General features: G+C 44.0%; 3 protein-coding genes across 11 annotated transcripts in view; 1 reads left to right on the forward strand and 2 right to left on the reverse strand.

Moving 5' to 3' along the window:
* The window catches only part of LOC131272159 (hrp65 protein-like), a 26,788-nt gene extending 20,148 nt beyond the window's left edge, over positions 1–6,640 (reverse strand). For 7 of the 8 annotated variants that reach the window (XM_058273808.1, XM_058273803.1, XM_058273805.1 and 4 more), the window contains exons 1-4: positions 6,062–6,640; positions 4,831–5,695; positions 4,559–4,749; positions 4,290–4,451 (exon numbers count right to left, since the gene is read on the reverse strand). In XM_058273808.1, coding sequence (XP_058129791.1) covers positions 4,290–4,451; positions 4,559–4,749; positions 4,831–5,695; positions 6,062–6,463 — 1,620 coding nt within the window. In that variant the 5' untranslated portion in view covers positions 6,464–6,640. The remainder of the gene's footprint in view (positions 1–4,289; positions 4,452–4,558; positions 4,750–4,830; positions 5,696–6,061) is intronic. The other variant, XM_058273801.1, reaches the window with a different exon arrangement.
* A 734-nt stretch (positions 6,641–7,374) lies between these two features.
* Positions 7,375–8,995, forward strand: LOC131272171 (transmembrane protein 216). Of its 2 annotated transcripts, XM_058273822.1 has the most exons (3): positions 7,375–7,439; positions 7,529–7,941; positions 8,190–8,995. In XM_058273822.1, exons 2-3 carry the CDS (start codon positions 7,722–7,724, stop codon positions 8,381–8,383), a joined length of 414 nt encoding a protein of 137 aa, XP_058129805.1. In that variant the 5' UTR covers positions 7,375–7,439; positions 7,529–7,721; the 3' UTR covers positions 8,384–8,995. The 2 variants fall into 2 exon arrangements, with proteins under 2 accessions (XP_058129805.1, XP_058129804.1); XM_058273821.1 differs by having other exon boundaries at positions 7,415–7,941.
* Positions 8,996–9,676: 681 nt separating this feature from the next.
* On the reverse strand, positions 9,677–10,387 carry LOC131272172 (cyclin-dependent kinases regulatory subunit-like). The gene is made up of 2 exons (XM_058273823.1): positions 10,171–10,387; positions 9,677–10,100 (listed from the first exon to the last, which is right to left on the reverse strand). The coding sequence occupies exons 1-2, from the start codon at positions 10,342–10,344 to the stop codon at positions 10,032–10,034; spliced, it is 243 nt and encodes an 80-aa protein (XP_058129806.1). The 5' UTR covers positions 10,345–10,387; the 3' UTR covers positions 9,677–10,031.
* Positions 10,388–15,166: the final 4,779 nt, after the last annotated feature.

Raw genomic sequence — 15,166 nt, forward strand, 5'->3', positions numbered from 1 at the left:
TTACTACTGAATTCAAACATTTCAATAAGCAAAAGGAAAGTTTTAGTGATTTGTCCCACCTCTCATTGGGATTCAAATCTCGGAGGCAATTGATACCTTCTCGTACTAACTTGAATTCAATCTATTGGGGATCGAATCCCTGGTAAGGATTCACATTTTTGTTTGATTTTGTTTATTTCAATCAAATCACAAGAGTTACAAATCATCAAGATACTTGTTCAATCCGATTCGAACCGCTAATAAGAATGATGATTTGTATCACTTAAAATGCAGGGTAAACGGTGCTAAAAAAAATTAATATAATACGGTGGTAATGCCATCTGACTAATTAAAAATAACCAGTCGCATGATTCGCGTAAAACACATTCCCTACAATTGGGCCAATATTTGTATCTCAGAAAACAGTTATCCATCCCTGGCGATGGAAGAACACGAGTGCAGAAGATAAAACGAAAGTAATACATTATGTTTGCAACGAATATGGCGGCAGTGGCGATGATTCAATCAATCATGTTCGTGGTGGCAGTAGCTTCAACCGTGAATCAATTTTGCCAGCAACATGTGATGGAAGAATGCGCATAGAAGAATGTTTGGTTTTAATTTTTCACGTTATATTTCCCTTCTTTCCCTTCTAACGGCCTTAAGCCATACATTACTTGCATTATATACATACGTTATACATTATTCATGCATAACACCTTAGCTAGGCTAGTTTTTCCTCTATTCCGGAGCAGCCGTTGGAAAGGGTCATTCTTCCGGAAGTGGAAGGTAGAGTCGGTGTAACGAGGATGTATAGGCCACGAGCCAGGGCTCGTGAGCGCGCGCTTCACCCCGTTTGAATACTTAAAGAAAATTGAAAAATATAAACCAATAAATTTCATTCAAGTTTTTACCAATCAGCGGACACTTTCAATCTGCGTGCATTTTGTTTAATGTAAGCAATTTTTTGTTCCTAAATATGTGTTCACAATTCACCACGACATGAGAACGTATATCGTTAGGAATTCATTACTGGTTGCATGTCGTGTACAAACTACTAAAAAAATTATTCAAAAAGGCATTGACTAGACTAAATATAATGTACAACTTTGTTTGAAACACAACACACTGAGAACATCGTATGTTATGTGAAAATCAGTTTAGATACCACGATAATGTCACTGTTTGAAGTAACTTACGTTGGTCCTTTTTTGAGCTTTACAGAAAGGATGTCCTTGCTTTTTAGATGAACCCTTCATTACCATAACAACGGGCCATTGTTGCTCGTAGATAAACATTGTAAAAGAAGAAATGGTATGTAACAGAACAGCATCATTTAGAATTTGCGGCAAATATCAAATTTCTTCTTTTCTGTCGACATAGAATGTGTCTTTGCTCGTGTCTCGGTTCGTCAATGCGTTAATCCCTGCGAGAACCAATACATACCCACGGCAGTGAACCTTACAGTATTTTCAGTCATACAATTGCTAGTTCCAACCGGTTAATTGAACCATCCAAACGCTTCGGTGATTCATACACCTGCTCAATTGCGGCTTACAAGCATATAGTGGTAAGATCCAATCGCTGAGGGGAATCATCGAAGCTAATTGTGGCGGCTGCCAACCGGTAGCAAACTTGCGGTTGTTTGGCAACCTTGCAATGGCGGCGCTGTTTGTTGAAGCCGTACGTTTCCGGGAACGACCGTTTGAGTTAGCTGCATAGGGTTTTATAAGAAAGAATATGGCACCATTCGAAATTATATTGGAGTAAACGATACATTTTTCGAATGTTTTTTATTCGATTCCAGGCTGTATACTTCTTCTTCTTCTTGGCGTAACGACCTCTTGGTCATGCCGGCCCGTTAAGGGCTTACGAGATTTGTTTCCCCCTGTTGAACGTCCCACGTGTTGTACTATCGCGGACCCCCCGCGGACGGAGGCTGTATACGTGAGTAATAATTAAAATTCATTCGTAGCCAAACATTCAATCAAATAAAGCTTAAAAGTCTAGGTCGATGTCTTGAACATGTTTGTACCCATAGATAAACGCACCCCATCCGCTTTAATTTTCCGATACGTATGTCAGCATCGTGTGCTAACTTGACTAGAAGTAATAATGCTCGTATTTAATAATTCCACCGACAACCATCATTATGATATGAGTGGTAGATCCTGGTCAAGTTACATTAACATTTTGTAAGATTAAATGGAAGAAATGTTAAAACAGTAGTTTTTAAGTACAAACCAACACCTTGTCACTTATCCAGGAAGCATTGCACCAAAGACCCAGTGGTAAGGCTTCTCTATTTTTATTTTCCGTAAAATGACCTGTTCTCCACAGGTAATTAAATCATGACACGCTCGCTGGATGTAATTTTTTAGATGCTACATTCTTCAATTCAACCAAAATGTAACATTTGTATCTGTAGAGCAAGTAAATTGACTCTCAGATAAATGTACACCTTTTATTTATGCTACATTTTGTTTGCGAGATCATATTATCTTCTTTGGCGTAACGACCGTCTTCGGTCATACCAGCCCCATAACAACGGCTGACTAGATTGGTTCCTTGGTGTACGTGGATAGTCGGTCCTCTCACACAGCAGAGGGAGACCCGGCAACGGTTTTATAATAATAAATTAATTAAATTTGAAAAGGCAAAACCAACGCACTGAATCGAATTGTAGGAGAAGTATTTTAGAGTCTGAATGTTTCGAGACTAACATTAGAACACCTTGACGGTCGCACGGATTGACGTTGAGAAGCTTTCGTCCGGCACAGGAAGCTGTTTCTAAGATCACGGAGTTCATCGCCTGCTTTTGTATTATATTCATTCTCTTTCAACGTATGTAAACATCTTATGACATACTTCTTCTTGGCTTGTTGGTCATGCCTACCTGTTAAAGGCTTACGATACGTTTTACCCTGTGTGTACGTGGATAATCAAGTCAATCCTCTCGTACAGGGGGGGGGGGGAGGATCCGGTCTCGGTTGGGATTCGAACCCACGCCGTCATGGTGGTGAGCCTCGGCACTCATGGGCCGATTTTCTAACCGGCGTTAACGCTCGGCTGTCGCGAACCCCCCTTACGACACACTCTGATGTATAAATACAAAGAAATTGAATGCGCGTATATGTATGTAATGCCACGGACGAGAAATTTGTTGTACATCACAGCATCTGGTGCGATCGGCCATCACTGTTCATCTCCACATAGCGAACTCATAGGAAACTCTGGTGAAACTCCTGTCAAATTTGTATGGATTTTCGAGTTTCCCGAGTTCGCTAAGTGGACACACATTTGTTTCTGTCTTCTTCGCTTCTTCTTAATCCGTCAGTTATTAAACGTCAGAACGAAGGGCTTTGCTAGTGCTGTCAAGAGTTTCCTGCCAGTTTCCTACGAGTTTCCCAGCTGTTGCGGGAACTGAGTTCGACGGAGGAGAGTTCGCTATGTGGAGATGAACAGTCACACACCTACAAGATGTTTAGAAACTGTAGGGAACAAAATGTTTCCCACTCTGAGCTATTCATTTTTCTGATATTAATAGAATATTGATACCGTCATTTGTAATGAGATATGCCCAGACTATTCCTTAATTTTATTAAAGAATTATTGAAAATGACATATTATAATTCAGTACCTTCACAGAATATCATTGAAGTTGAATGCTCCACTACTAACTCAACAATATCATTTTCTGATATTAATGTTTGTTATAAACGTTTACAGCATTAATTTTTTATTTGAACATCATGGTATTTGGCAATAAATCCATAGTTTTTGTAGCGAATCTTGCAGTTCCAGAAAGTTGCAAACACAACCCTACCACAACACCACCACTTTCCTTACCCTTATAACCCAGTCAGAGGAGTTTTTTTAATTGATATGAACGTGTTGATCTTGTCTCGTTGACACGGATCAATTTATATATAACTTCGCCACCACGCCAGTCCATAATCGTTGCAAACATAAGAAAATATAATCCACTTCCAGAGCGGAGCCGCACATACTTGCAGTCATATTCAAGCACAAAGATGTTTTTTGCTCAATCAAAACAAAAATTAAAAGATCGTCAAATTCGCGTGAAAATGCTAGAGCGTTGATCTTTTCAACACCGATCGATCGGAATGCGATTGATGAAACATACGGATTATTATTAAGTAGATCTTGTGAACGGCACGGCTTACACGTCTCGTTGGCGAAAGCCACGTGCAATGTAAGAGAGCGTAATATTATGGTTCAGTTTCTTCTTTTTAGTTTGCTAAAAGTTTCAAATAAATATATACCATCAAACACAGGATTGTACTTACCATATTGCCGAAGTTGCCGTTACCGCCACTTTGATTCATCATGTCGAAGTTACGCCGATTATCATTACCATTTCCACCACCGCCGCCCCCACCGCTACCGCCACCCATTCCACCCATATCGTTCATTTGTTGTTGTTCCATAATAGTCATCTGTTGGTTCTGCTGAGAAGAGGGTGAAAGAATTGATAAATTAATCGCATTTGTAAATTATCGCTTAACAGAATTATGAACACTAAAAATCATTCATACAATACAAAAAGATACTTTACCTGCATGAACATGGTATTTTCCTTCTGTCTGCGGTGCAGCTCCTCGTCGGTGCGCTTGATACGGCTATTCATTTCCTCGATGTCTGTCTTCAATTGTAGATCATTGCGTTGGCGCGCCTCCGCCACCTGTCGCTCTTGCATCTCCCACTCCGCCTTCTTTCGATCACGATCCATTTCACGCTGGCGCAGCTCTAGAGAATGGAAAACAATGAACACACGAAAAATTAACCATCAGACATCCTGCTCCTCGAACAATCAATCAAAATACGTACGTTCACGAAGCAGTTCGGTTTCCTGCTCATACTTGGCGTATTCCATCTGAGCTTCCAGCTTCTCCTCTTCCATGATCATCTCGCGCTTCAGAGCCTCGGCCTTCTGCTTGAACAGCTCATGCATTTGCTTCCAGCGCTGACCGTACTCAAACTCGAACGAGCCATGTTCGGCAAACCGGGGACCCTGCTGGCGTGCCTTAACAAATTCGTTCTGCTTCTTGTTCAGCGACTTCTCTGGCAGACCATCGTTGTCGTCCTGGTATGTGTACGGCTCGACGATGACCGGACGCAGCGACGATGTGAGGAAGTAGCACTTGTCCGTGCAATACCGAATCGCCGCCATGGCTCCCGGTTTATTCTTGAACTCTACGATTCCCTCGCCGGTCGGTTTTCCGCGCTCATCCACCTGCACCACAGCACGCTCCAGCGGGCCGAACACTTCGAACGCTTTGTACAGCAACTCATTCGTGACGTACGGCGTTAGGTTCTTCACCCGGATGGCAGTAGCGTTGGGAGCGAAACGCACCCGCAGCACCCGATTCTTGCGCATGGTACCATCAAGCTCTCGTTTGGCATTTTCAGCGTTCGAGAAAAAGTCTACGCGCACAAAGGCGTAATTTTTCTCCTTGTTCATGAACACCTCATGAATTTCACCGAACGGCTTGAACATTTCCACCAATTCCTCTTCAGTCACATCGTTCGTAAGGTTTCCCACGTACAGTCGGTTGCGGCCGGAGAATTTAGCCTCCTGCACCTCGATCGGTGGAATATCCAGCAGCGGACCAGCAAGCATGCGAAGTTTGTCGTTGATGAAAAAAGCTTCGCCACCTCCTCCACGGCGCCGTTCACCAAAGCTATTATCCATCTGCTGAAACGATCGGAAACATGCCATACAACTCGTTAACAAAACCAAGCGATAAATAGTCAAAAAGTTCGAGACAAAAAAAAATGAAACAGCATTGAGAATGTCTAGGTTATGTATTGAGCACCTGCACATGCGCGAACAATACCTGATCTATAAAATCATATGAAAAAATTTAAAAAAAATCACCATTTTTGATCATGACCCTGCTTTTGGCATACACTAACCGAGCAAATTAAACTCTTGAAACTACTAAATTTATTTTTAACCTATCCTTTAAAGCCGCCATTTTGCTCGAAGAAAACGCGTGTCAGAACAAAGACGCCATCTTGAAAGTCGAGCGTGCTCAAACGGGAAGATAATACTCACATCATGTCCGCGGTTTCCACGGTTCATGCCACGATTCTGATGCTGGTTTTGTTGCGGACCACCATCTTCTCCGCCTTGATTCTGCTGGTTTCCGGGATGATTGCCCTGACGATTGAGGCCCGGCCCACCATTACCCCCGGGACCACCTCCGCCATTATTACCCATGCCACCGCCAGGCCCACCACGATTGCCACGATTGGGGCCCATGTTTTGACGATTTTTACTATTATTACGGTTGTTCCGGTTCATATTATTCTTATTACCACCGGGCCCATCACCTACGGGGCCTTGGTGGCCTTGCATGGGGCCCTGGGGTCCAACTCCGCCACCGCCGCCATGTTGCGGCTGCTGACGCTGTGGTAGTGGAGAACCATTTACTTCTTGCTTCACGGCGATGTCCATTTCGATCTGGTATTTTATCACGTTTCACAAACTCACGATTATGCGCACTTTCAAACGTTAACTCTACACGTTATGTAATGTTTTTCGGAGGTAAAATTAATTCGCAGAAATCTGCAAATTTCCACTTACTGCACACCACCAACCGCGCTCACCCAAGAACTGTGCGACCACCTCGAGTGGATAGCAAAATGAAAATGGCAGAATCGTGGGTAATACCCCTGGGTAGTGTTGGCACAATCGAGATTTGGAAGACTTGAAGATTCGATCCCTATACGGATTCCAAAGATGCGAATCCCATCTGACGGATTCAAAAATTTTGATTGGGATTCGAATCAGATTTGATTTGTTTGGGACTCGGACGTTTCTGACCGCGTGGTATGGTACGCCTAATGTAGTCACGCGGTGACTTGATAACAATCTATTTGAATTTGATGTGACTCGATCTAGACACTCGACTCGATCTAGAGATAATGTGATTGATTTCAGTTTACTCGACTCGGGCGCTGATTAGAATAGAATGGACATAGATAAAGGTTTTTGAACGATTTAACTTAAGTTCGAAAAACATTCATTTTTAACAAAGAAATACAGTAGAACGCCGATTATCTGGTGATTTCTACCATTACATTTAGCCCACGGAGTGACAATGATTCAGACCCGGACCTGATGTACATTTCCGTTGATTTTCAAGATCAACAATACTACTTACAGCAATTAAGCTCACTTCGGCATGCATTTATTACGAAAAAAGCTAGTTATCAGTTGAGATTTGATGGGGATTCAGATTAGGATAAACGATGGATTGGGATTAGGATTTGAGGATTCGATGTACCCACCACTAGTGTACCCAATGGGTACACCTTTCTTGCTATTCACCTTGGGTACCTGAAGGTTTAGAACGCAGTGTTCTAAAAATAAACATTTTTCTTTCAAAACTCTGGCCCAGTGTTTTGTGCGGTGGAGGCTTTTTCCACGAGTGAGCTTAGATAGATAGGAAAAAATTAACGTTCCGCAGGAGCAGAACTATTTCGTTAATCGACCCAATCCGTCCGGCTTCTATTGTAGGCTCGGACGGTGCACAGTCCATTGCGTGACACGGTGATGCGGACAGCAACCCCGTTCCGCTTCAAAAGCCATCAATGTCCGCTTGTTCCCGCTGGATGATTATGTGCCCGCAGTGATCCGGGTGCAGCGAAACGGAGCAAACACTCAAACAACCTGGCGGCCCTAGCAACGGAGTGAAAACGAACTAATAACGATGGGAAATCCAAGCTTAACCTACGAAATTCTACTGTACCTCAACTCGTTTTACTTCGGAATGTTCGCTACCTGTGAACTCGGAATGCTCACTTTGAAGGCAGTCAATTTGAAATATCCTGATCACATTCTGTTACGCGAGGCCTGCATTCTGGTGGCCCTCTGCTTGGTAGAAACAATCCGAATCATCCTGGGTAGACGGGGCAGCCTTAGCGACCATGGTAAGTGTTTTTCGTCTCGTATACGCACAATGTACGGCAACCATGCGCAGGTATGGACAGGGCATTAGGGTAACGAGGCTACTTTATGTGTTTATAAATAGTCCACACATGTATGCGCGATTTTAAAGTAAGCAATGTAGAAATGAAAAATATGCAGGCAGAACTAATATGGCATATTAGTTTTTGTATCAATGCGAAACGGAAATTTGCCTTCCAAATGTGTTTAACGACAGTGTTTTATTTTGCAGGTTGGCATGTGATCCTGTCCGTCTTTCTGACCATCCCCTGTGGCATGGGCGTAGGTTACCTGCTCTTCTACCAGCTGCACCGACTACGCCTGGAGTACATCCTATGTGCCTTAATGTTATCACTACAGGCAGCAGAACTGTTCTTTGCGATACTCTTCGTATTCACGCTCTGTCGGCCGCCTTCCTACGATTAGTTTTGTAACCATCGCAAAAACTGCCAAAGCAAACCCGAACGAAATGTTCACAGATTCATTGTGGGTTCTCGTGTCCGACAAATACCCTCCTCTGGTAATTCCCTACGGCTTTTACCAGTTGCACCTGCCTGAACAAACATTTAGAAGCAATACCTAGTTGAATGCCCAGTTAGAAACAGGTACTGCTAAAAAGCGAACATAAAAATCGAGCCTATAAAGATCTGCACACCATTGTGCCCATCATCATGTTGCTCAATTTGGCCAAAACGCCATGTGCCATCGTAAGGCTGGTAGTGACTAGGTGCCATGTAGTTTACAGAATAATGGTTGCAACCATGACAGAGCAGACTTTTTATGCCATCTACACCATGTCGTGTTGTCTAAAATAAGCGTTTACCAAGGCACAGCATACGAAAGGAGTGCGTCCGGTGGCGAGATGACTGTTTCGAGTGGTTACTGCTGTAGGATAGATTTAACATTTAACTTCAAACAAATATGCCTGCGGCGAAAGGTAGCTTCTTTTCTCAGTTTTTTTTCATGCACCGCATATTCGAGTGACGATACACACTTTAAAATTAACATTTTCAATATTTATTCCTCGTGCAGTCCTTTAAAATGTGAAACCAAAGAGCTTGAGTCTAGTCATACACATAGGTTGATGGTAATACTTCCCGCTGCTCAGCGGAGCATAAGTCCTTTGTCTTGTAATAATTCAACAATCTCTTTTAATCTTACCGTAAATGAACAATTTTCCAGTCGTCTCTCCTTTCTTAATATCAAAATCTAAGTAGCATGTAGACGTCATGGGCAACATACTAACGGGTTTCGAAAACCTAGACATTAGGCAATGTTATTACGCAGTTTTGCGGCTCTTAGGTCATTTTTGAACGTGAAATTATAAGCTCTACTGAGTGGCATATATCAGGTACTGGCACTGGCCAGCGGAAGAATTAAAAAGTAAATACTGCAATATATACTCTACTTAAAATGCATCGTAAAATTTTGAATCATATTTACCAATATAAGCGTAGAAAAGAAGAGACGTGAAACAGTTCATATATCAACTCATGTATGTAGCAGATCAAGAGTGTATCGCATTGAGCGTTGTGTAATGACTACAAAGTTTCCTTTCTGTTTTTACCATGTAATCAAAAGTGTAACATCGTGTTCTTCGGATAAAGATCGCCCGATTAGCAAGGCTAACAGAAGTAGCACTGAATGCAACGTTGTGTAATGCTAGGAAGCAAGAAACATGTATAATCAAGAAATGGTTAAAATACATCACCTCCAACAGATAATATTTAACAACTTGTCAATTTATTTCATATCAAAAGATAATCCCTTCTTGCTTAGCAGACTAACCAAACCATTTGGTAGACACAGCTATCATTTGGTTTAACATGGCATTGTACTCATACACGGTTGCTTTAGAAGAGATCTTAATAGTTCCTCGTATTTCATTACTGACTAGGGCAGTAACTATTGGTAACACAGGGCCTGCAGGAATTGTGGCTTGTGCTAATGGGACGAAAATGCAACATTTATCGAATTCAGTAGCATTAATTAAAACTATCAACAGCAGATTGAGCACCGCATGCCGGCTTTACGAGTGGCGTCGTAATTATTGCCTAAGGAACGCTGCATCGTTCTACAATTGTGCTGGTTGATCCGCTCGTGGACGTCGAAACAGTAGTACGTGTGGTTCAGGCGCATGTATCTGAAATGAATCGAAGAAAGCGGTTGAGCCTAATTTGTTCTACATAACAGGCGAAACACCGTAAAGTTACCATGTATAGCACCCAACCGGGAGATTGCTGAACGCCTAGGTTACGCCACTCCGTTTCTGACATCAGGTGTGTTTTCGGCACATACTTGGCCAAATCAGGTGGAAGTATTACGTGCCGGTACTCAAACACCTCGTCGTAATACTTTTCTGAATATTGGATTTGATCCGACGGCATGCTTGTATTATCTTTAAAAACAACTCAAATAGAATTTTGAAATACAAACTAGTGTTGGCAAAATCGGGATTCGTAAGATTCGAAGATTCGATCCCTAGACGGATTCCAAAGATTCCAATCCCATCTGACAGATTCAAAAGATTTGGATCCCATTTGTCGTATTCTAAAGATTTGATTCGAATAGGATTCAAATCAAATTTGATTGGTTTGGAACTTGATTTGATTCGATTCTGACTTGATTCTAAATAGTTTGAATCGACTCACAATGATTTGAGTCAAATTCCCAGTCTCCCGAACACGTACTTTCTCGATAAGCTTTTCGGCCAGGTTCCATCAAAATCTCGGCGGCCGAGAAGCACTCGAAAAGGTTTACAATTTTCAAGGTTTTCGGCGTGTCCCTTAAAAAAAAGAGCAATGTTGGTGGGTGTGCTGGGTGTGGGTGTGGTACGCTGTTGGATACAACGATTCGACTCGTGTTTCGATCTGGGATCTGAAAGTAAATAGTCGATAATATCTGGGCTATTCCTTATTTTGAAAAGGGACACGTTATATACCAAATATTATAATGGTATGTAATGTGCCGTTCGCTTCGTGAACGCATTACAAAGAACGTTCTTGAATGTGTTTTGGCCACTATGAATTGAGGATCGTACATTTTTCCACAAAATAGGGGTTTTTTTTACCGACATATTTTTACTTGAAAAATAGTTTGCTCATCTCGTAACCTTCTAATGCCGATGGCTCATATGGGACCCATTGAAAAGATGATTTAAGGTTCTTACACACAAATAGTAGCTGAACGATCTTGCGGTCTTCCACAAAATGTTAGTTCGGAAAAAACAAAAGTTTTTTATTCGTGTAGCATGGTTCTAATACCGTTCTTTCCACCTTGAATCCGCTCAAAAGTAAAAATGTGTAACTAACTAAAATTCAAAATTTGGAGCATATTACATATTATGGATTTTTGTTCATCGATCTGCAACACAATTTTTTTTTCTTGGCGTAACGACCTTGTTGGTCATGCCTACCCCGTTAAGGGCTTACGAAACTGTTACCCTATGTGTACGTGGATAGTCAGTCTTTTCGTACAGGGTAGGGTCCGGTCTCGGTTGGGATTCGAACCCACGCCGTCGAGGTGGTGAGCCCCGGCGCTCATGGGTCGATTTTTCTAACCGGCGCTACCGCTGGGCTGTATCGGACCCGGTCTGATCAGCCATATCTGACGCGCTATTTGTAAAGAATGTTATCAGAACCTCAAACATGTTCGTTCCGCAATAAAGTCCCCGCCGGGAAAGTGCGGAAAAACATCAAAAGGACTTGCTTCACTGTTTCAGTGATTCACGATTTATTCAATTTGAATGATAACGCTGTCATAATTGTTTTTGACCGAGGAGCCACACGTAAGCGAACGAACGCGTAGACCGAAGTTTTTGGCCCGAGCTTTTTGCGGCATTCGGTGTATACCATTTTTATCACAGTTGGTCTGTTTTTTTATCCGTACATGGAAGGGGAAGAATGCCCAAAAAATTCGCTCGACTTTTTTTGTGCGCCAGCGAACGTTCGCTCGAATTCTGATCGTAGCTTCAACACCGAACGTGAACCGAAGGAAGGAAAGAGACAACTGTCATTAGAGCGAGAGGCAGAGCTGACACACGGAAAGCTCCAGCCGCTCGAAAAAACGTTCGTTCGGTGTAAAAAGCTTCACGTGTGGCACCTCGGTGAAACATAATAAATGCTACTCTTCTTGGAATAAACTCGGGTGAATCAGTTAGTCTGCATATTCCCAAAAAGGACTAGATTGTTCGTGTTGTTTGAATACAATTAGATAAAAATATGTCAACTATACTGATATTCTTATGTAAATCATTCATTGAATTAAACACATCATATGAAAAATCGGCATTAGATGAGCACGTATGATATGACGGATTGGGATTCGGGTTCGTAGTTCCGGATCTCTGAATGGATTTGAATCGAAAGATTCGAATCCCTGTAGGGATTCAGTTTTCCCATCACTAATACAAACAATTGAAGGATGAAACTGACAGCAGTGCTGCCGGATACATGAAAACATGAAGCTGATGCCCAAGCTTAGTTAAACAAGCTTCAAACACTTTGGTCAGAATTTGAAATAATGGTTGAAATACCATAAATTATAACCCAATGATGAATTGAACTCCAATATCTTTGTACAGCAAATTATGTATTGCTTGATTACTTAAAGAAAGTTGTATTTGAAAGAGGTGCAGTAAACTTAGTTAGCATTGAAAGCTTCTAGCAAAATTGTTAATAAATTTATTGTCATGAGCGGGCAATTGCCCGCTTACTATAGTAAGATAAAAATCAATGGGTTCCCGATTTGTTTGCTCATGTAAAACCTTGTGGCGACCAGGACGCCACCTGGCGCATATCAGTCGTAACTTAAAAAGGCCGGTTGGCGAACCAGGAGACAGGGACAGCGGACGCATGTAGAACAGGACAGCTAGGGAGTGCACGTTGCACTAGCGCGGATAAAAGCCAGGGACGTGCGCAACCAACTTCTCTTCTCTTATCTTATCGCTTCTCGGCCTAAAGGCGAAGATCAAAGTCTCTTCTCGTACCTGCGTGTCCTTTTGCGCACCGAGTCAGGCTCGTCGACCGCGTGATCGTACCGTGCACCACGCCGCGTAGCTTAGTCGCCACGAGTGAAATTAGGGACAAAATTGTACCTCCTTGTGAATAAATCCCTAAAACTGGTGACCCCGACGTGATCGTGCGCGATATAAGTACGCGTTAGTGCATGTGCGTGCGAGGCGAAAACTTTCCGTGGTCGCATACTATCCCGCGTGTGAATGTAGTGCCATTTCAAAACGGGAGTGTTAAGGAGCTAACCGCAGCGCCTTCAAAGACCAAAAAAAGTGCAGTGATATAGTGCCGTGGGAAACGAGTGTACTCGAACAAACACTAGCGAGGGCTCAGCGATGGAGTAGCCAAACCCACGCCGCGCCGTTACGAACGAAACGCACACACACACACACACATCGACGTCGAGCAGCGTGCTCGCATAGTGCAATTGCAGGCCTGGCAAGCCCGCAGGGCCGTCGAACCCAAAGCAAGACGACGATTTTTCGTGCCGCGATTTGCACGACACTACGTCGACGAGCACAACGCACCGGAGTACACAGCCCGTGCTACCGTCGTCCACGGATCGCCATTGCAGCCGCAGGCGTGCACAGAGACCGCCATTTTTGTCTGCACGTGCTCCCGCCATCGACATCGCAGCCGGACGGTGCTGACTATCGCGAGTAGCCGCCATCGACATCGCAGCCGGACGAGTGCTGACTATCGCGAGTAGCCGCCATCGACATCGCAGCCGGACGAGTGCTGACGATAGTGAGAAGTGCACCCGCCATCGCACCGAAGCCGCCGCCATCTTCCTCGCGTGCACCCGCCATCGCACCGAAGTCGCCGCCATCTTCCTCGCGTGCACCCGCCATCGCACCGAAGTCGCCGCCTGCACACAACTAAGGTAGGATCCATCCGTTTAATTCGACTAACCAACGAGGATGATGCGTAGCCCGCCGCGTCCACCGGGTACAGCAGAAACCCCCGCCGCGTCGATAGCCCCTGCAATCGGAGTTATAGCCCCTGGCCCACCAACAATCGAGTCACCCTTCTCGCGCGATTCCTCTACCGACCCGCCGGAATTTCAAGTGGAGATTGTGAATACAATGCGCCTCAAGCCACCCGAATTGGATACAACCGATATCCACACCTTTTTCTACGCTTTGGAAAATTGGTTTGACGCATGGAATATCGCTCCGAGCCACCACGTCAAACGGTTCAATATACTGAAGACACAAATACCGACGCGAATCCTCCCTCAGCTGCGCCATCTTCTCGATAACGTGCCCAACGCTGACCGCTACGAAGCTGCGAAAAGGACAATCGTCCAACATTTCGAGGAGTCGCAACGCAGCCGCTTACACCGATTGTTATCCGATATGAACCTCGGCGATCGGAAACCGTCCCAACTGCTAGCCGAAATGCGACGCACGGCAAACGGAGCAATCTCGGACTCCATGTTGGTTGACCTCTGGATAGGACGTTTACCGCCATACATACAATCCGCGGTGATCGCCGCCTCGCCAGACGTTGAAGATAAGGCAAAGGTGGCCGATTCCGTCCTAGATTCGTTCGCTTTGTACCACCAAACGGGTGCATACCAACAGGTGTCGGAGGTTCGAAATGGGGAAGTGGACCGACTCACGAGACAAGTAGCAGAATTGACGCAGCGTTTAGACACCGTGCTGAATCAATTGAATCGAGGTCGCAACCGGTCTCGATCACGTACCCGAATGCAGCCCGCCCAATCTACTAGTAGCGTCGAAAACGACTTGTGTTACTACCACCAGCGTTACGGTCAACAAGCTCGCAACTGCCGAGCCTCGTGCTCGTTTGTTAACCGTCAACAACGGAATAATGCATCGTCGTCGTCGGCGTGACAATCTGCGGGAGACGTTCAGCAGCAACCAGTCCACTCTATATCATCGACAACTCATCGCCTCGTCATAGTGGACCGAAAAACGAACCAACCATTTTTAATAGATACTGGTGCCGACGTCTCCGTAATCCCACGAAGTATCAGCTGTGCTCTCCATAAACCGTCATCCATGAAACTTTTCGCCGCGAACAACACGCCAATCACGGTATACGGTGAGTCGCTTCGTACGTTGGATCTGGGTTTGCGACGAAATTTCCTGTGGAATTTTGTGATCGCCGACGTGGGTACAGCTATTATTGGCGCCGATTTCCTCGAATATTTTCACCTACTAGTCGACCT

This window comes from Anopheles coustani, chromosome 3, assembly GCF_943734705.1.
Source record: "Anopheles coustani chromosome 3, idAnoCousDA_361_x.2, whole genome shotgun sequence".
Lineage (NCBI taxonomy): Eukaryota > Metazoa > Arthropoda > Insecta > Diptera > Culicidae > Anopheles > Anopheles coustani.